Source organism: Salvelinus sp. IW2-2015, linkage group LG11 (genome assembly GCF_002910315.2).
Source record: "Salvelinus sp. IW2-2015 linkage group LG11, ASM291031v2, whole genome shotgun sequence".
NCBI lineage: Eukaryota > Metazoa > Chordata > Actinopteri > Salmoniformes > Salmonidae > Salvelinus > Salvelinus sp. IW2-2015.
The window spans coordinates 1,025,711-1,047,340 of record NC_036851.1 but is presented as its reverse complement, the minus strand read 5'-3'; the positions used below and the strand labels follow the sequence as shown (position 1 = coordinate 1,047,340).

General features: G+C 41.7%; 1 protein-coding gene across 1 annotated transcript in view; it reads right to left on the bottom strand.

Moving 5' to 3' along the window:
• Positions 1-21,630, bottom strand: part of unm_sa1614 (un-named sa1614) — a 113,478-nt gene that overhangs the window by 72,347 nt on the left and 19,501 nt on the right. The window contains exons 6-14 of the mRNA XM_023995787.2: positions 19,788-19,917; positions 19,379-19,464; positions 18,454-18,529; positions 17,263-17,349; positions 14,777-14,877; positions 11,671-11,740; positions 8,885-8,972; positions 2,683-2,731; positions 2,189-2,352 (exon numbers count right to left, since the gene is read on the bottom strand). Of these exons, the coding sequence (XP_023851555.1) occupies positions 2,189-2,352; positions 2,683-2,731; positions 8,885-8,972; positions 11,671-11,740; positions 14,777-14,877; positions 17,263-17,349; positions 18,454-18,529; positions 19,379-19,464; positions 19,788-19,917 (851 nt within the window). The remainder of the gene's footprint in view (positions 1-2,188; positions 2,353-2,682; positions 2,732-8,884; positions 8,973-11,670; positions 11,741-14,776; positions 14,878-17,262; positions 17,350-18,453; positions 18,530-19,378; positions 19,465-19,787; positions 19,918-21,630) is intronic.

The following is a 21,630-nucleotide window of genomic DNA, read 5'->3' as shown; positions in this document are numbered from 1 at the left end:
ACTCTGTTCTCAGATCAGTTTAAAGCTCTGTATGTGTCCTATGGGTCGACATGAACTGCACCCGCCTTCCCTGGATGTCAGTAACCAATGAGAAGTGGAATGGTGTTTCTACGTATTTCTCAGAGCTTATAAAGCCCCAAGGAACGAAGTGCGCTCTCTTTTCGAACTTCCGCCATTACGCAACGCAAGACCTCAGGATAGCATTTTGAAACGCTCAGTTATCGGCCTTAGATATGTCCGTCTGTAATTTAATTCGATATAGGTGTTAGAAACATCATAACGAAGTTATTTTAAACCGAGTTATATCAGTTTATGCGAGTATATTGCTATTTTCGGTATTTCCTTAGTATTGCACTTTGGCCATTTGGGCATGTCTGTGCGACATAGCTATTGTTAGCTGCTAATTCAGAGGGTGAAGAGGACGTTTTACAACTGTGCAACGATTCTTTTGGACAAAGGACAACTTGCCCAAGATTCTGATGGAAGCTCGTCCAAAAGTAAGAGCTATTTATGATGTTATTCCGTATTTATGTGGAAAAATGTAAAAGTGTTTGGTCGCCGTTATTGCGGCACTGGTCTGGCTGTAACGCACACTGTATGTCTAGTAACGTTAATTTTAAAAATCTAACACAGCGATTGCATTAAGAACTAATTTATCTTCATTAGCTGTCCAACTTGTATTTTTTTAGTCAGTTAATGAATAGTTTTCGATTAGAATAGGTGCTAATCCAAGATGGCGCCGGACAGATTGGCCACTATTCTCATTGTATAACCACGATTTGTGCCGCTAAATATGCACATTTTCGAACAAACTCTATATGCATTGTGTAATATGATGTTATAGGACTGTCATCTGAAGAAATTCTGAGAAGGTTAGTGAAAAAATTAATATATTTTGGTGACTTATACTAATCGCTATGTTTTTGCTTGAATCAATGCTGTTGTGATGTTTGCTATTGTGGTAAGCTAATATAACGTTATATTGTGTTTTCGCTGTAAACACTTAGAAAATCTGAAATATTGTCTGGATTCACAAGATCTTGTGTCTTTCAATTGCTGTACGCTGTGAATTTTTTAAGAAATGTTTTATGATGAGTAATTAGGTAATACACGTTGCTCTCTGTAGTTATTTTCTAGTCGCTTTGGGTGAGTTTTTGTGATAGTGGCTGCAATGGTAAACTATGATTTATACCTGAAATATGCACATTTTTCTAACAAAACATATGCTATACAATAAAATGTTATCAGACTGTCATCTGATGAAGTTTTTTTCTTGGTTATTGGCTATTTATATCTTTATTTGGTCGAATTTAGTGATGGCTACCTATGCAGGGAAAAATGGTGGACAAAAAAAAGTTGTGTCTTTTGCTATGGTGGTTAGCTAATAGAAATACATATTTTGTCTTCCCTGTAAAACATTTAAAAAAATCGGAAATGATGGCTGGATTCACAAGATCTGTATCTTTCATTTGGTGTCTTGGACTTGTGATTTCATGAACATTTTATTATATGATATCCCTGTAGCTTTAGGCTAGGCTATGCTAGTCAGCTTTTGTGATGGGGGGGATCCCGGATCCGGGTTTGGTAGGCGTTAGAGGTTAACAACGCTATCAACAAGGCAGGTCCTACAGGCCCTAGTTTTGTCGTGTAGTTAGGTGCCAAAAAAATGGACTTAGGAAAATTGCAATTGGCTCAGAACAGGGCAGCACGGCTGGCCCTTGGATGTCGACAGAGAGGTAATATTACTAATATGCATGTCAATCTCTCCTGGCTGAAAGTGGAAAGTGAAAAACAGACACAAACATTGGCAGAAACACATGCATACACACACACGATAACATACGCACTATACATACACATGGATTTAGTACTGTAGATATGTGGTAGTGGTGGAGTAGGGGCCTGAGGGCACACAGTGTGTTGTGAAATGTTTTAAAATTGTATAAACTGCCCTAATGGGGATCCATAATAAATAGAAATACATTGCACCCTAACTGCTGGGAACCAAACTCCTCTGACAAATCTAATCTTCCTCTGACAGCACACCAGAGCTGGGGTCAATTGCATTTCAATTGAGGAAGTAAACTCCTGTTTGAGAAATTGTACTTTCAGTTTACTTTCCCAATTGACTGATTTGAAATAGAACTGACACCTAACCGGCTGCAGCACATTGTAGGCATGGTCTGACCTGGCGCCCCACAGTCACAGCACATGTTGTTGCCGGGCATGCGGCGGATATCCTCGGTAATGGCTCTGGTCAGGTCCTCGACACTGTTGTCTCCACTGGACTTCCGCTCATCCAGAGCCACGTTAAGGGCTTTCTGCTTACTGTTGGTTAGCACTGAGATCCACCTGCATGATAAAAAGAAGAGGGAAAGTAAAAGGTCTATTCCATAGTCCCAGTCGGTATTAGATAGAATGTCACGGCCCGCTTGCCTGTGAGGAAAACAACCTGTGGTTACCTAGGCCCAGAACAAAAAATATGGGAGTTGCAGCGATGAGACAAGGCTGTAACTATCAATTGGATACCATGAACTTGGGGAGAAAAAAAACGGGGTAAAAATTCGATATTTTTTTTTTTAAGACCAGCGAGCAACTGCAGCCCCTTACGATGAGTTAAGATTTTTTGTGGCCCCCACCCCCAACTAAGTTGCCTGTCCCTGCTATAGAAAGGTTACTCACGCAACACACACTGGCTCATCATCAGCAAGAAAGTGATATGTGCGATTATCTAGAACACAAGAGAAAATACGTTAAATCAGAATGTCTGCATCCAAAGAACATGTTTCACATTTAAATGAAAGGAGCTCTCATCAAATCAAATGTTATTGGTCACATAACTTCTGCTAAATATGTGTATTGCAGGTGTAGTGAAATGCTTAAGTTCCTAGCTCCAAAAGTACAGTAATATCTAAAAAGTAAAATAATAGAATTAAGAAATATATAAATATTAGGATGAGCAACGGAGTGGCATTGACTAAAATACAATAGAATAGAATACAGTATATGCATATGAAATGAGTTAAGCAGTGTCTAAACATTATTAAAGTGACTAGTGTTCCATCATTTAAGTGGCCAGTGACTCCATGTCTACGTACAGATGAAGTCAGAAGTTTACAAACACTTAGGTTAGAGTCATTAAAACTCGTTTTTCAACATCTCCACAAATTTCTTGTTAACAAACTATAGTTTTGGCAAGTCGGTTAAGACATCTACTTCGTGCATGACACAAGTAATTATTCCAATAATTGTTTATAGACAGATTAATTCACTGTATCACAATTCCAGTGGGTCAGAAGTTTACATACACTAAGTTGACTGTGCCTTTAAACAGCTTGGAAAATTCCAGAATATGATGTCATGGCTTTAGAAGCTTCTGATAAATGATGTCTATTAGGCTGAGTCAATTGGAGGTGTACCTGTGGATGTATTTCAAGGCCTACCTTCAAACTCAGTGCCTCTTTGCTTGACAACATGGGAAAATCAAGAGAGATCAGCCAAGACCTCAGAAGAAAAACATTTAGACCTCTACAAGTCTGGTTCATCATTGGGAGCAATTTTCAAATGCCTGAAGGTACCACATTCATCTGCACAAACACCATGGGACCAGGCAGCCGTCATACCGCTCAGGAAGGAGACGCGTTCTGTCTCCTAGAGATGAACGTACGTTGGTGCGAAAAGTGCAAATCAATCCCAGAACAACCGCAAAAGGACATTGTGAAGATGCTGGAGGAAACAGCTACAAAAGTATCTATATACACAATAAAACAAGTCTTATATCGACATAACCTGAAAGGCCTCTCAGCAAGGAAGAAGCCACTGCTCCAAAACCGCCATAAAAAAGCCAGACTACGGTTTGCAACTGCACATGGGGACAAAGATCGTACTTTTTGGAGAAATGTCCTCTGGTCTGATGAAACAAAAATTGAACTGTTTGGCCATAATGACCATCATTATGTTTGGAGGAAAAAGGGGGAGGCTTGCAAGCTGAATAACACCGTCCCAACCATGAAGCACAGGGGTGGCAGCATCATGTTGTGGGGTGCTTTGCTGCAGGAGGAACTGGTGCACTTCACAAAATAGATGGCATCATGAGGCAGAAAATTATGTGGATATATTGAAGCAACATTGAAAGACATCAGTCAGGAAGTTAAAGCTTGGTCGCAAATGGGTCTTCCAATTGGACAATGACCCCAAGCATACTTCTAAAGTTGTGGCAAAATGGCTTAAGGACAACAAAGTCAAGGTATTGGAGTGGCCATCACAAAGCCCTGACCTCAATCCTATAGAACATTTGTGGGCAGAACTGAAAAAGCGTGTGCTAGCAAGAAGGCCTACAAACCTGACTCAGTTACACCAGCTTTGTCAGGGGAATGGGCTAAAATTCACCCAACTTATTTTGGGAAACTTGAGGAAGGCTAACCGAAACGTTTGACCCAAGTTAAACAATTTAAAGGCAAAGCTATCAAATACTAATTGAGTGTATGTAAACTTCTGACCCACTGGGAATGTGATGAAAGAAATAAAAGCTGAAAGAAATAATTCTCTACTATTATTCTGACATTTCACATTCTTAAAATAAAGTGGTCATCCTAACTGACCTAAGACAGGGAATTTTTACAAGGATGAAATGTCAGGAATTGTGAAAAACTGAGTTTAAATGTATTTGACTAAGGTGTATGTAAACCTCCAACTTCAACTGTATATAGGGCAGCAGCCTCTAAGGTGCAGGGTTGAGTAACCGGGTGGTAGCCGGCTAGTGATGGCTATTTAACAGTTTGACGGCCTTGAGAAAGAAGTGGTTTTTCAGTCACTCGGTCCCAGCTTTGATGCACTTGTACTGACCTAGCCTTCTGAATGAAAGCGGGGTGCACGTGTTGCTCGGGTGGTTGATGTCCTTGATTATATTTTTGGCCTTCCTGTGATATCGGGTGCTGTAGGTGTCCTGGAGGGCAGGCAGGATGCTCTCCATTGTGCATCAGTAAAAGTGTGTGAGGGTCATAGGGGACAAGCCAAATTTCTTCAGCCTCCTGAGGTTGAAGAGGCACTGTTGCGCCTTCTTCACCACACTGTCTGTGTGGGTGGACCATTTCAGATAGTCAAATCAAATGTGATTTGTCACATGTGCCGAATACAACAGGTGTAGACCTTACCGTGAAATGCTTACTTACAAGCCCTTAACCAACAATGCAGTTCAAGAAATAGAGTTAAGAAAATATTTACTATATAAACAAAAGTAAAAAAATATATAATAAAAAGTAACACATAAGATATTACAGTTTTCAGTGATGTGTACGCTGAGGAACTTGAAGCTTTCCATTCTCCACTGCATGTGGATAGGGGCATGCTCCCTCTGCTTTTTCATGAAGTCCATGCTCAGCTCCTTCGTTTTGTTGACGTAGAGGGAGAGGTAATGTTCCTGGCACCACTCCACCAGGGCTTAAGACAATTAAATACTCTACTAACAAAAAAGCTGTTAGAATAATAAGTGTATGTATGTCCCTTAAGGTCCTTGTGTAATGTGATATTGTACCCCCTATCTCAATTGTCCTTTGTATATTATTTATATATACTTGTGTTCCCACATGTACTTCCTGTATTGATTTGTAAATAAAAAATTAAAACCACTCCACCAGGGCCCTCATCAGTATATGCCAAGGAACTTGAAGCTTTCCACCTTCTCCACCGTGGTCCCGTCGATGTGGATAGGGGCGTGCTCCCTCTGCTGTTTCCTGAACTCCACAATCAGCTTCTTTGTTTTGTTGATGTTGAGTGAGAGGTTATTTTCCTGGCACCACTCTCCCAGGTCCCTCACCTCCTCCCTGTAGGCTGTCTCGTCATTGTTGGTAATCAGGCCTACTATGGTTGTGTTGTCTGCAAACTTAATGATTGAGTTGGAGGCGCGTGACCACTAGGGATGAAGCGGTTACCAGTTTCACGATAATCCACAGTAAAATTCCTGACGATTAGTATTACCGTTTCAAATTTGTATTATCATTAAAAAACGTGTTTGATTACCACGGTTTGAAAAACTCCCGGTAAGTACTGTCCAGCATCAACCAAAGTTAGCAACAGTTTGACGCCGGCGCAGCATGCAATGTGGGTTTTGTGTGAAAACATGGAGGAAGGCAGTGACAGCGCTCGGGAGATTTTTCAGCCTTCTTAGAGAGGACCAAATCTGAAGTGTGGTCCTATTTTGGGTTTTACATTAGTGCAGAGGAAAAGTTAATCGAAGATGGTAACTCTGTCTGCAGGGTTACCAAATGTGCTGGTTGATAAGATACCTGTATTTATGGGAAAGATGTTTGAAAAGGGTATTTTGTTCTTAAATTATATTGTAAATTGTAATGGTAGAGTTATGACCTTCATGGAGTTATCAGAGTTGTACGGGAAGGTCTGCTCAATCCAAGAGTACAACCAATTGATTACAGCATTGCCCCAAAAATGGAAGAGGCGGGTGGCAGCGGGAGGAGGTAGTGAACTGGTCTGTCTGCACAATATAAAGGATCAAAACTGGCAGAGGAATAAAAATAGCATAAAAAGGAATGTATACCAGTTTCATTTGAGGACCAGGATGTTGACAACTGTGCCATACAGATTGCAAAATAGTTGGGAAGAGATTTTTGATGTACCGATTCCATGGTACAGGGTGTATGAGTTGATATATAAAACAACGCAAGACTTCGTGCTTTTCAGCTGAAAATATTATATAGAATTCTTGCCACCAACAAAATTATGAATATTTGGGGCATAAAATCATCGAAGCTCTGCGGATTTTGTTGTGAGGATACAGAATCAATAGACCATTTATTTTGGTATTGCCCTCAGGTAGCTTGTTTCTGGTCTCAGGTTCAGGAATGGTTGAAAATGCATTGATCTAAAATTGACCCTAGAAATAGTACTGTTAGGAGATCTGGAGAGACCGGGTCAGTCAATTACTAATACTCTTAGTAAAAGTATTTATTTTCAACACGGAATCTGTAGATTCTATTCGATTAGATAAAATGAAATTGTACGTTAAACATCATAGCACAGTTGAAAGATGTGTTGCGTAGAAACACGAAGTGGGTGGCCAGCAGAGATAGATGGGATGGGCTGAGGGAAGGTATGTGGAATTGGAGACAAGTGGGCGTGGAGTTGCTGTGTGAGAGAGAGAGTGATGGTCAAAAGATAAAGGGAAAAAAAGTCAAAATAAAACATTACAAAAGTACATTTGAATGACACTAAGTGGCAGGGTTTTTACTACTAATGCCGGTTTGCCAGAGGCTGATGCCTTGCAGGTGTTTGTACACATGCATATACACACACTCTCATTCAAACAAACACATACAAGAACACACACATACATGTAATAGTGCCAGACATGCACACAAACATATACAGTTGGCATTGCTGTTACAATTTCAGTTGTCCTTTGTTTTAAATGTATTATTTTGTTGAATTTTTTGCATTGTTGTTTGCTGTGGGGTGCTGGTTTTCAATATAAAACTTGGTGAAATGATTTCAGTGTGTGTATCAGTACTTTTTGATAATTTCCAGCACATTTGAACAATACCGTGATAATACTCATAACCATGATACTTTTGGTCACTATAATCGTGATATGAAATGTTCATACCGTTTCATCTCTAGTGTCCACGCAGTCATGGGTGAACAGGGAGTACAGGAGGGGGCTGAGTACGAACCCTTGTGGGGCCCCTGTGTTGAGGATCAGTGAAGTGGAGGTGTTGTATCCTATGTTCACCAGCTGGGGTCGGCCCATCAGGAAGTCCAGGACCCAGTTGCACAGGACGGGGTTCAGGACCAGGGCCCCGAGCATCAACATTATGGTGTTGAAGGCTGAGCTATAGTCAATGAACAGCATTCTTATACAGGTATTCCTCTTGTCAAGATGGAATAGGGCAGTGTGCAGTGCAATGGCGATTGCATCGCCTGTGGATCTATCTAGGGTGTCAGGTAAGGTAGAGGTGATATGATCCTTGACTAGCCTCTCAAAGCACTTCATGATGACAGAAGTGACTGCTAAGGGGCGATAGTCATTTAGTTCAGTTACCTTTGCTTTCTTGGATAAAGGAACAATGGTGAACATCTTGAAGCAAGTGGGGACAGCAGACTGGGATAGGGAGAGATTGAATATGTCCGTAAACACTCCAGCCAGCTGGTCTGTGCATGCTTGAGGAGGCGGCTAGGGATGCCGTCTGGGCCGGCAGCCTTGCGAGGGTTAACACGCTTAAACGTCTTACTCACGTCGGCCACAGAGAACGAGAGCTCATAGTCCTTGGGAGCGGGTCGCGGCGATGGCACTGTCTTATCCTCAAAGCGGGCGAAGAAGGTGTTTAGCTTGTCTGGGTGCAAGATATTATCCATGATGTGGCTGGTTTCCCCTTTGTAGTCCGTGATTGTCTGTAGACCTTGCCACATACCTCTCGTGTTTGACCCGTTGAATTGCGACTCCACTGTCTCTGTACTGACGTCTTGCCTGTGTGATTGCCTTACGGAGGGAATAACTACACTGTTTGTATTCAACCATATTCCCAGTCACCAGGCCATGGTTAAGTGCGGTGGTTTGCGCTTTCAGTTTAGCGCCGATGCTGCCATCTATCCACAGTTTCTGGTTTGGGTAGGTTTTAATAGTCACAGTGGGAACAACATCCCCTATACACTTCCTGATGAACTATGTCACTCTGTCCGTGTATACATCAATGTTATTATCCGAGGGTACCCGGAACATAGCAAAGTCTGCATGACAAAGTGTATGTGTGTGTTTTATATGGCATACGCCATATGGTTGTTAGACTAACAGAGAACAAATTTCAAATGCAAATTAGACCGTAAAGTTACATTGTACATATATTTTCAAACCTGGTTAGGGAGGCTGACTTACGAGAAATGAGGTCAAAGCACTTCTTGTCCTCCAGACTGGGCTTGACTTGGCAGGTGAGCAGGTTGAGTTTGGCTGGTGGTTTGTTGGGCTGAGGAAAGGATAGCATGGTTACTCCCAGGGAAGTCCCTCCTGCAGATGACAATTATGTATGCCATTGCCCCAACTGTTGACCAAGCTATGTTAAAGCTGAAATCTGACTTTGTTACCTTACAGAAAGCCCTAGTTGGTTTAAAATGTGTACTTAATGCAGGCAAGACTAAATACATGTTCTCTAGTTCTCACACTGCTCTTTTTCACCAGGGTCTCTTTAGTATCATCTCTATCTCTTTGTCAATTCTGTTTTGCTTTGACAGGAGTGCAAGACACCGTTCTCTAATAGAACATGGTAATGATTAAACATGGGGTTTATCGTTATTTTCAGCAATTAAAGTGACCAACAGTGAAAAAACGCTGCTTCAATGACATTCAAATGCTGTTTCATGGCTGGAAATTGTGAACACTATAAGAGCAGGAAAGGGCAACGGGTGGGCCGCAGCCAACATTTTGAAGGATATACAGATGAGCTAGTTAAAAAGCTAAGATTTAAAGTGGGCTTCTTTTTAAGAAATAGATCTTGCCTCTCCCTAAATAGCAGGAAGAATAACTTGAACAGTCAACTTTCCTGCCATTTCTTGATTATGGTGACACCATTTACCAGATTGCAGCAGCCACTACTCTTAAACCTTTGGATGCCGTCTACCATAGCAGCATTTGTTTTATCACTGGTGACAGTTTTAATACTAACCACTACATCGTGTATCAAAAGGTTGGCTGGTCTTCATTAAAGGCCAGTAGATCAATTCATTACACTCTTTTTGTTTACAAAAGCCATACTACCCAAGATTCCAACTTTCCTAACTTCATTGCTAACGTATAAAAGAACCAAACCAATCCTGCGAGCGGGTTAACTCGAGGTCCCTCTGATCTCGACCAATTAAGGTAAATCCTCTTTTAGTATTAGCCTCTCAGCCTATTGCGGACAGTCTGAGCACTGATGGAAGGATTGTGCGTTCCTGGTGAAACTCGGGCAGTTGTTGTTGCCATCTTGTACCTGTCCCGCAGGTGTGATGTTCGGATGTACCGATCCTGTGCAGGTGTTGTTACACGTGGTCTGCCCCTGCGAGGACGATCAGCTATCCGTCCTGTCTCCCTGTAGCGCTGTCTTAGGCGTCTCACAGTACGGACATAGGAATGTATTGCCCTGGCCACATCTGCAGTCCTCATGCTTCCTTGAGGCATGCCTAAGGCACATTTACGCAGATGAGCAGGGACCCGGGGCATCTTTCTTTTGGTGTTTTTCAGAGTCCGTAGAAAGGCCTCTTTAGTGTCCGAAGTTTTCATAACTGTGACCTTAATTGCCTACAGTCTAAGCTGTTAGTGTCTTAAAACTTCTTATGGCTGCATCCCGCTACCGGGATCGATATGACAACAGCCAGTGAAAGTGCAGGGCGCCAAATTCAAACAACAGAAATCTCATAATTAAAATTCCTCAAACATACATGTGTTTTATATCATTTTAAAGGTAATCTTGTTGTTAATCCCACCAAAGTGTCCGATTTCAAATATGCTTTTCAGCGAAAGCACTTCAAACGATTATGTTAGGTCACCATCAAACCACAATAAGCACAGCCATTTTTCCAGCGAAAGATAGCAGTCAGAAAAAGCAGAAATAGAGATAAAATGAATCACTAACCTTTGATTATCTTTATCAGATGACACTCATAGGACTTCATGTTACACAATACATGCATGTTTTGTTTGATAAAGTTCATATTTATAACAAAAAATCTGAGTTTACATTGGCGCGTTACATTCACTAGTTCCAAAAACATCAAGTGATTTTGCATAGCCACATCGCTTCAACAGAAATACTCATCATAAATGTAGATGATAATACAAGTTATACACATGGAATTATAGATATACCTCTCCTTAATGCAACCGCTGTGTCAGATTTCAAAAACACTTTACGGAAAAAGCCAGAAATCTTGCTTGTTTGTAGGTGACCAAATACTTATTTTCCACCATAATTTGCAAATAAATTCATAAAAAATCCTACAATGTGATTTTCTGGATTTTTTTTCTAATTTTGTCTGTCATAGTTGAAGTGTACCTATGATGAATTACGGGCCTCTCTCGTCTTTTTAAGTGGGAGAACTTGCACAATTGGTGGCTGACTAAATACTTTTTTGCCCCACTGTAGGCCTAATGTACCTCTGATTGGCTATGGCGCATCGGTCTGCGTAGACTCTGGTTCTGGACGAGACAGATGTCTTTATTAGGTGTTATTTACTTACTGCAGTGTCAATTGTCCAAATGCACGGCCGCTTTCCCACTCTATACTGCTATAGAATTTTCACAAATGCCTGAGAATGTTTAGGATTTACTTATACTAAGAATTTATGAAAACGTGAAAATGACCATATCTAAGTGTTTGCTTGTCAGAAAATGCAACAAAAACAAAATTGTCATACTCTTCCTGGTGGTGTAATTGAACAGATTTGTTTAATGTTTAATGTTGCTAAAATGCTGTCAGTTGCACTTTAAGCATTAAAGTTGCACTTTACTTTAGGGTACAGAAATTGGCAGGTATTTACTAAGAGATAACATGGTAAAATGGTTATCACATAGGTTATTACTATCACGTTTGATTCTTTGGGATTCATTAAAAAAAAAAACACCAGGCACTATTTGGTACCAGGTTATCATCAATTGTGTCAGAAGATAATCCACAACACTGAACTCACAGTTCCATGTGCAATAGTTAGGTAGCAGTTCTGCACCGTGCAATTCCTCTTCTGCCACATCTTTCTCAACCTGCACGGAACAAATAACAAGAGTGAACATTTTTCAGCCTACAAACTGACTGAGGTACTGATGTAATTGTATGGAAGCTCAAATGAAATTACATTTACATTACATTTACATTTTAGTCATTTAGCAGACGCTCTTATCCAGAGCGACTTACAGTAGAGTGCATACATTTATTTTTATTTTTTATACATACTGAGACAAGGATATCCCTACCGGCCAAACCCTCCCTAACCCGGACGACGCTATGCCAATTGTGCGTCGCCCCACGGATCTCCCGGTTGCGGCCGGCTGCGACAGAGCCTGGGCGCGAACCCAGCCCAGCCTGGGCGCGAACCCAGAGACTCTGGTGGCGCAGCTAGCACTGCGATGCAGTGCCCTAGACCACTGCGCCACCCGGGAGTACAGTACAGCACAGTGAGTAGAGCACATTTGTATAAACCTTGCTGTTTGTCTCTCTGACATTTGCAACATTCTTTCAATATTGAAATTGGATCTCCAGCTGTCCCGTAGTAATGAACGTGTCGGGAGTTGGGACGAGACACAGGCAGGGAGCGTTTCTCAGAGAGTCAAAATCATGAATCAGCTGGCATCATTTTTATGGATATATTCAAATAAATGTGAATTGAAAAAAGGTCAAATGAAGTGCAGCTAGTTTGAAGTGATTGTGTTGTTGGCTCTGTTGTTGGCTGTGTTGTTGGCTGTGTTGTAGGCTGTGTTGTAGGCTGTGTTGTAGGCCGTGTTGTAGGCCGTGTTGTTGGCCGTGTTGTTGGCCGTGTTGTTGGCCGTGTTGTTGGCCGTGTTGTTGGCCGTGTTGTTGGCCGTGTTGTTGGCTGTGTTGTAGGCTGTGTTGTTGGCTGTGTTGTTGCCTAGCTCCTCTGAACTACAGTGTCCTGACGAAATTGCACCTGATTAGCTCATTGCTATGGATGTATCCAAATAAATGTCACTAGAAAACAGCTTAAACAAATGCAAATGCAACTACTTTGCCGTTATTCTGGCTGCACTTTTTGACGTGACTAAGTTAGCCGTAGTTGGCTAGCTAGCAAGCAAGGGATAATAATGTTGCCAGCGAGTATGGCAATGGAACGTTTAGAACGAACGACTGGGTCGCGGCTCTGGCAACCGGACCAATAGAACGAACGACCTTCCGGCTTGKGTAGCAACCCTAGATTTGTGTCTGAACTATATCTTGTGGAAGGATGAAATAGTATAAATTAATTAATCAAATTAATGTTTAATGAAAATATGTCAATCATTATTTGAATATGTTGGTAACCCGGTGTATAAAAGTGATAATGCCCTCGAAACCAGTGTTTTGGAGGATATATTGGCAAGGTTTGCTGGTTTGCCAAATTCTCACTATACACATAGTAATACTACATCCGTCTAGTATAAATAGGATTTCACTTGTACAGTGGAAAGAAAGTATGTGAACCCTTTGGAAATACCTGGATTTCTGCATAAATTGGTTCTAAATTGTGATTTGATCTTCATCTAAGTCACAACAATAGACAAACACAGTGTGCTTAAACTAATAACACTCAAATTATTGTATTTTTCTTGTCTATATTGAGTATATCATTTAAACATTCAGTGTAGGTTGGAAAAAGTATGTGAACCACTAGGCGAATGACTTCAAAAGTGAATTGGAGTCAGCTAACCTGGAGTCCAATCAATGAGACGAGATTGGAGATGATGGTTAGAGCTGCCCTGCCCTATAAAAAAAACTCACAAAATTTGAGTTTGCTATTCGCAAGAAGCATTGCCTGATGTGAACCATGCCTCAAACAAAAGAGATCTCAGAAGACCTAAGATTAAGAATCGTAAACTTATATAAAGCTGGAAAGGGTTACAAAAGTATCTCTAAAAGCCTTGACGTTCATCAGTCCACGGTAAGACAAACTGTCTACAAATGGAGAAAGTTCAGCACTGTTGCTACTCTCCCTAGGAGTGGCTGTCCTGCAAAGATGACTGCAAGATCACAGTGCAGAAGGCTCAATGAGGTTAAGAAGAATCCTAGTGTCAGCTAAAGACTTACAGAAATCTCTGGAACATGCTAACATCTCTGTTGACGAGTCTACGATACGTAAAACACTAAACAAGAATGGTGTTCATGGGAGGACACCACAGAAGAAGCCACTGCTGTCCAAAAAAGACATTGCTGCATGTCTGAAGTTCGCAAAATGTTCCACAGCGCTACTGGTCAAATATTCTGTGGACAGATGAAACTAAATTTGAGTTGTTTGGAAGGAAGGAACACACAACACTATGTGTGGAGAAAAAAAGGCACTGCACACCAACATAAAAACCTCCCCCAACTGTAAAGTATGATGGAGGGAGCATCATGGTTTAGGGCTGCTTTGCTGCCTCAGGGGCTGGACATCTTAGTATCATCGACAGAAGAATGAATTCACAAGTTCATCAAGACATTTTGCAGGAGAATGTAAGGCTATCTGTCCGCCTATTGAAGCTCAACAGAAGTTGGGTGATGCAACAGGACAACGTCCCAAAACGCAGAAGTAAAACAACAACAGAATGGCTTCAACAGGAGAAAATACACCTTCTGGAGTGGCTCAGTCGGAGTTCTGACCTCAACCCGATTGAGATGCTGTGACATGACCTCAAGAGAGCAGTTCACATCCCAAAAATATTGCTGAACTGAAACAGTTTTGTAAAGAGGAATGGTCCAAAGTCCCTCCTGACCTTTGTGCAGGTCTGTTCCGCCAACTACAGAAAACATTAGGTTGAGGTTATTGCTGCCAAAGGGAGGGTTAACCAGTTATTAAATCCAAGGGTTCACATACTTTTTCCACCCAGCACTGTGAATGTTTACACGGTGTGTTCAATAAAGACATGAAAATGTATAATTGTTTGCGTGTTATTAGTTTCAGCACATTGTGTTTGTCTATTGTAGTGACTTAAAATGTTATCTGATCATCTATGACACATTTATGCAGAAATACAGGTAATGCCAATGCCACTGTAGGTATGACAATTCTGCTTGGGATAATGACTTTCACACAGATAAAGTGTTCATACCCGTCACTTCTCTTGTAGAGGTATCCCGCTTTCTCTGTGCCATAATGTTTGTTGCCTTGCAGCTGGTGCATGCTGTAGAATGTCTGCTTGCTCAAGGAGTCCTGGGTTTGACAAAGAGATGGAGGTCATTTACAAGATTCCCTACCACGTCATCCATTATTTTCTATAATGTACAGAGCGTCACCATTTATCCCTTTACAAGCATTTCGCTACACCTGCAATAACATCTGCTAAACATGTGTATGTGACCAATAAACATTTATTTTATTTGACATATTCCATATTAACATATCATGACTCAAGTTTCGATATCTAGATCCTGTGACTCAAGCAGTGAGGAACACGGAAAGCAGAAATGTGATGTGACAAACAAGACAGATTAACGTATGCATGCAAGTACAGTAGTAGCTGAGTGGTAGGTCAGACAGACAATCTCTTCTTGTCAAATAACACTAAGATCAGCCATAACATCATAACACATACTAAACAAAAGTTTCTAAAAAAGGGTGATTCATAAAAAGTACAAATAGCCCTTGAATGTAAAACATTTAGCTTGTTGCACAAGGACTGAATAGAACCACCACAGGTGTACAGTGCATTCGAAGTATTCAAACCTGATGACTTTTTCCACATTTTGTTACGTTACAGCCTTACTCTAAAATTGATCAAATATTATTTTTCTCTCATCAATCTACACACAATAGCCCATAATGAAAGCAAAAAACAGGATTCTAGAAATGTTTGCAAATGTATTTATTTTTAATTTAAAAAATGAAATACCTTATTTTCATAAGTATTCAGACCCTTTGCTATGAGACTCAAAATTGAGCTCAGGGGCATCCTGTTTCCATTGATCATCCTTGAGATGTTTCTACAACTTGATTGGAGTCCATCTGTGGTAAATTCAATTGATTGGACATGATTTGGAAAAACACACACCGGTCTGTATAAGGTCCCACAGTTGACAGTGCATGTCAGAGCAAAAACCAAGCCATAAGGTCAAAGGAATTGTCCGTAGAGCTCCAAGACAGGATTGTGTCAAGGCACAGATCTGGGGAAGGGTACCGAAACAATTCTGCAGCATTGAAGGTCCCCAAGAACACAGTGGCCTCCATCATTCTTAAATTAAAAGAAGTTTGGAACCACCAAGACTCTTCCTAGAGCTGGCCGCCTGGCCAAACTGAGCAATCGGGGAGAAGGTGGTACCCATGACAGACCTCCAGAGTTCCTCTGTGGAGATGGGAGAAACTTCCAGAAGGACAACCATCTCCGCAGCACTCCACCAATCAGGCGTTTATGGTAGAGTGCTCAGACGGAAGCCACTCCTCAGTAGGCATTTGGCAGGCACATGACACCCCACTTGGAGTTTGCCAAAAGGCACCTAAAGGACTCTCAGAACATTAGAAACAAGATTCTCTGGTCTGATGAAAGCAAGAATGAATTGTTTGGCCTCAATGCAAAGCGTCACGTCTGGAGGAAAACTGGCACAATCCCTACTGTGAAGCATGTTGGTAGCAGCATCATGTTGTGGGGATGCTGTTAAGAGGCAGGGACTGGGAGACTAGTCAGGATCGTGGGAAAGATGAACGGAGCAAAGTACAGAGATCCTTGATGAAAACCTGCTACCAGAGCGCTCAGGACCTCAGACTGGTTCACCTTCCAACATGACAACGACCCTAAGCATACAACCAAGACAACACAGGAGTGGCTTTGGGACAAGTCTCTGAATGTCCTTGAGTGGCCAAGCCAGAGCCCAGACTTGAACACCTCTGGAGAGAACTGAAAATAGCTTTGCAGCGACGCTCCCCATCCAACCTGACAGAGCTTGAGAGGATCTGCAGGGAAGAATGTGAGAAACTCCCCAAATACAGGTGTGCAAAGCTTGTAGAGTCATACCCAAGAATATTTGAGGCTGTAATCACTGCCAAAGGAGTAAAGGGTCTGAATAGTTATGTAAATGTCTTATTTCCATTTTTATTTTTTATACATTTACAAAAGTTTCTTAACACCTGTTTTTGCTTTGTCATTATGGGGTATTGTGTGTAGATTAATGAGGGGGAAAAAAACAAACATACATTTTAGAATAAGGCTATTACGTAACAAAATGAGGAAAAAGTCAAGTAGTCTGAATTCTTTCCGAATGCACTGCATTTCCAGGTTTTTGGTTATTAACTTTATTTTTTATCATATGCAAGTACTGTACATATCAAGTAAATCAAATTCAACTTATTCTCCTTGACTAGACGACTTGCAGGACTGAAATAAAACCAATGTTAATACTTCTATATAATGAATTACAACATCCACATTTAGTGAGATAATACTCACCCCATATGAGCATGGAAGATAAATGCTTTACTCAAGAAGCATTTAAAAATATATATATATTACTCTTAAACAACCTCAAATGTCACATTTTTTACATAGACAGGCACATTTAGAATTTCAATCAAACCTGTATGTATGGTGTGTGTGTGTGCCCTCACCTCTTTGAGCTCAGGCTGCAGTGAGGGCCGGAGCTGGTCTCTCAGAGAGCAGAGTTGTCTCTTCTCCTCGTCCTGTCTGTGTTTGATCTGGACAGAGACAGAGCACATTCAATAATACCCTCATCATCACCACCCAACACACACACACACTCTAGACCTCCCATACACACACTCCACCCACCCCTCACATCCTTTCCCTCCAAACACATTCCAGGTCGCACAAATTGATTGCGTGAATGGCTGCTTTAAAACAATCTCGTTGAGTATAAAAATCTTCCTTTAATACCCAATGGTTGTGAAAATGTATTGCTTAAACCCATCCAAACTTTTCAGTTCTACAGCAGTGTTTAGGGGTAAGAGCTAGAGACTAGGGGTAAAACATTTGTAATTTAGCCCAAGGAAATCTGCCAGAGGCATTACAGGTGTTCCGACAGCAAAAGTCCTCATAGCCCTTCACCGTGCAGGATAGGGTAGTCATAAACAGAGCACGTTTGGTCGTTTACTGGATCACTATGATCTACATGAACAACCATTGTGCAGTGTCTACTCTGATGGAGTTGATCCAGTTGGATGTTGATCAAAGGGTACTGTCTGTGTGAGCTGTAGGGTGGGGAGAGTGTTCAGAATGCAGATGCCCTGCTTCAGTCACATGTGCAAGTTTTCTGCCCATAGCGCAGCATGAATGGCTCTCTGAATAGAGCGGTAGTGGTTTGAGGCTAACTGAGCTGATTATCTCTATCTACACTAAATGTGAGTAAAGGGCTAACAGCGTGGGCTGTTTATCTCAATAGAATCTTAAATGGAACCCAACAGCTGGGAGAGAGGACAGTCACCGACTACTGATGACAGGAGTAAAGAAATTAACAGTTCAGATTATATCTTTTATATGGTTTCTGGAGAGAATCCTTACATCTGTTCAAGGCGGGTTTGTAGCAAAACCAAAATCAATCAGTTGTGTGGGGGATGGTTGCAACAGAAAACCAAAACCGCAGTTGATTGCAAACGGCTCATTCTGAGACTGCAGTAGGGGGTGTTTGTAGTGAACATCACCTTTGCAAGTTGCCATTTGATCGAACACCAGAATGTGCAGGGCTCATCTGTGAAAGAGACCGTGGTCTCAACATACTCCCTGCTTAAATAAAGGTTAAATAAAATGAATCAGACACACATTCATTGTGGAATGCCACTCACAGTGCCCAGCGCTCCTGTGAGCTCGTCAATATACTGCTTGAGCTTCTCTGTGGCCACCAGGCACTCCTGAAAGAAACTGACAAAAGGAAATATCAGTTTATTGCCACATTGTGTGTGTATGTGAGAGTATGTGTGAGTGTGTGTGAGAATGAGTGAGTGAGTGTTTGGATGTGTTGCAGGATGGGCTAGCATGTTTCCCGATTCTGGTCACATATGATGGCGCATGGCGGCCATAGAGGGGAGGGAGAGTCAGTCACAGGGGATATTGTGTTTAACATCTAACTGATGTGTTTGGCACACGCAATTGAAGCTCTACTGAAAGATGAAAATGAGTTCTACAATAGGCTGGTTCTCATCTGGTTATCTGTATATGATCATGCCATCATACTGCTACTGCATGACCCTCGGGCAAATCTAAAACCGCAACCATTATGTCAACTCATTTCGCAACCACTTATCTTGTTCAAAAGCATTTTTTAATAAATCACCCTTTACTCAATATAATGCATCAATATGTCTATCAACCCTCTGGAGTCCAAGCCTGAATTTCCCCAACAGGTTTTATTATATCATAATCTAGATAAACCATAAGTGTTATGTATTTTATAAAACACTTTGAGCTAGCACAGTAATACAGTATGTGGGACAGACATGATTTACATATTTCAATAAGATATAAAGTCATATGATTGAAAAAGTTATTGGATTTTTCAGGAAAGCAGAAGTAAGATCATTAGGCAATAGCTTTTTTTCAATGTACTTACAGTACAGTATACAATCACTCCACTCTCCCCATTATTTTTACCACCTGAGGTTCTCCTTTTGCTCAATAAACCTCAGAGCAACAGAGAGACACACTCACGTTTAGCTGAGAAGTTAATTTCTCCCCCTGACCTTTAGTTAGACAGAGACCACATTGCCTTACTTGCACTGGGAGTGATAGTGCTTGATGAGATTCTGAAGCAGGTCGACACCTTTCTTAGTCTTGATTTCGTTCACTTTGATGAGGTACTACAAGAAACACAGGAGAAGCAAACGTTTTTATGGTTGAGTTACTCATCCATTGAATAAGCCAATGTGTCCGTCGAGCAATCGTTAAGACAGAGAAACTACAGATTCCAATGGAAGACCTTGGAGCTATTCAGAAAGGTTTCATATCCGAAACTCTACGTCATTACGGGATAAGAGGTCAAACCCTGAGGTAACATCCCATTCTCAGAAGGCACAAATGTTGGCCAAAGCTCAAAGCCAGAACTGTTAATCAGATGTCAAAACTTTGAGACTCCCCCATATAATTTGAATAAGAACCCCTCTATACAGTAGATCCCGCTCACCTCACACATCTGTAGCTGGAACATCCTGCGCTCCTTCTCCAGCTCCTCTGCGATCTCTCCCCCGCTCACCTCTGTGCGCACCATGCCGTACTGCTTGGCCAGCTCCCGCTTCTCCTTTTCGATCTTGGTGCTGAGTGATACAATATAATAGTAGTTCCTCTCAGGTCAGTCAAAGAGATAAACACACTGGTACCGCTCATTACGGTTGGTTGATTCATACAGTTGAGAGAATTGGACAAAATTGCTATTCTAAACTCAGCTTAAAAAGAAACGTCCTCTCACTGTCAACTGCGTTTATTTTCAGCAAACTTAACATGTGTAAATATTTGTATGAACATAACAAGATTCAACAACTGAAACATAAACAAGTTCCACAGACATGTGATTAACAGAAATAGAATAATGTGTCCCTGAACAAAGGGGGGGGTGTCAAAATCAAAAGTAACAGTCAGGATCTGGTGTGGCCACCAGCTGCATTAAGTTCTGTAGTGCATCTCCTCCTCATTGACTGCACCAGATGTGCCAGTTCTTGCTGTGAGATGTTACCCCACTCTTCCACCAAGGCACCTGCAAGTTCCCAGACATTTCTGGGGGGAATGGCCCTAGCCCTCAACCTCCGATCCAAAAGGTCCCAGACGTGCTACATGGGATTGAGATCCGGGCTCTTTGCTGGCCATGGCTGAACACTGACATTCCTGTCTTGCAGGAAATCATGCTCAGAACGAGCAGTATGGCTGGTGGCATTGTCATGCCAGAATGAGCCTGCAGGAAGGGTACCACATGAGGGAAGAGGATGTCTTCCCTGTAATGCACAGGACTGAACAAGCTCAGTCCGATGATGCTGTGACACACCGCCCCAGACCATGACAGACCCTCCACCTCCAAATCGATCCTGATCCAGAGTACAGGCCTCGGTGTAACGCTCACTCCTTCGACGATAAACGTGAATCTGACTATCACCTGGTGAGACAGGGCGACGTTGTTGCCGGGGATGTCTAGTGAGAACCTGCCTTAACACAGGCCTACAAGCCCTCAGTCCAGCCTTTCTCAGCCTATTGCGGACAGTCTGAGCACTGATGGAGGGATTGTGCGTTCCTGGTGTAACTCGGGCAGTTGTTGTTGCTATCCTGTACCTGTCCCGCAGGTGTGATGTTTGGATGTACCGATCCTGTGCAGGTGTTGTTACACGTGTTCTGCCACTACGAGGACGATCAGCTGTCCGTCCTGTCTCCCTGTAGCGCTGTCTTAGGCGTCTCACAGTACGGGCATTGCAATTTACTGCCCTGGCCACATCTGCAGTCCTCATGCCTCCTTGCAGCATGCCTAAGGCACATTCACGCAGATGAGTAGGGACCCTGGGTATCTTTCTTTTGGTGTTTTTCAGAGTCAGTAGAAAGGCCTCTTTAGTGTCCCGAGTTTTCATAACTTTGACCTTAATTGCCTACCGTCTGTAAGCTGTTAGTGTCTTAACGACCGTTCCACAGGTGCATGTTTATGGTTCATTGAACAAGCATGGGAAACAGTGTTTAAACCCTTTACAATGAAGATCTGTGAAGTTATTTGGATTTTTACGAAATATCTTTGAAAGACAGGGTCCTGAAAAGGGGAAGTAAATGTTTTTGCTGAGTTTCTATGTTTGCGATCATACCATAGGGAAGAATGTGATATTGATAAGGGATACTGATTATATTTCACATGAGAAATAGTATGACTACTATTAATGCAAAAAATCATATGAATGGTAAATCATTATGTAATGGTTAATATTACGTAATATTATGTAATGGTGCTGGGCTGTACAGTATTGTTGTCATATGATGTTTTTGAGGTCATTTGCATCGAA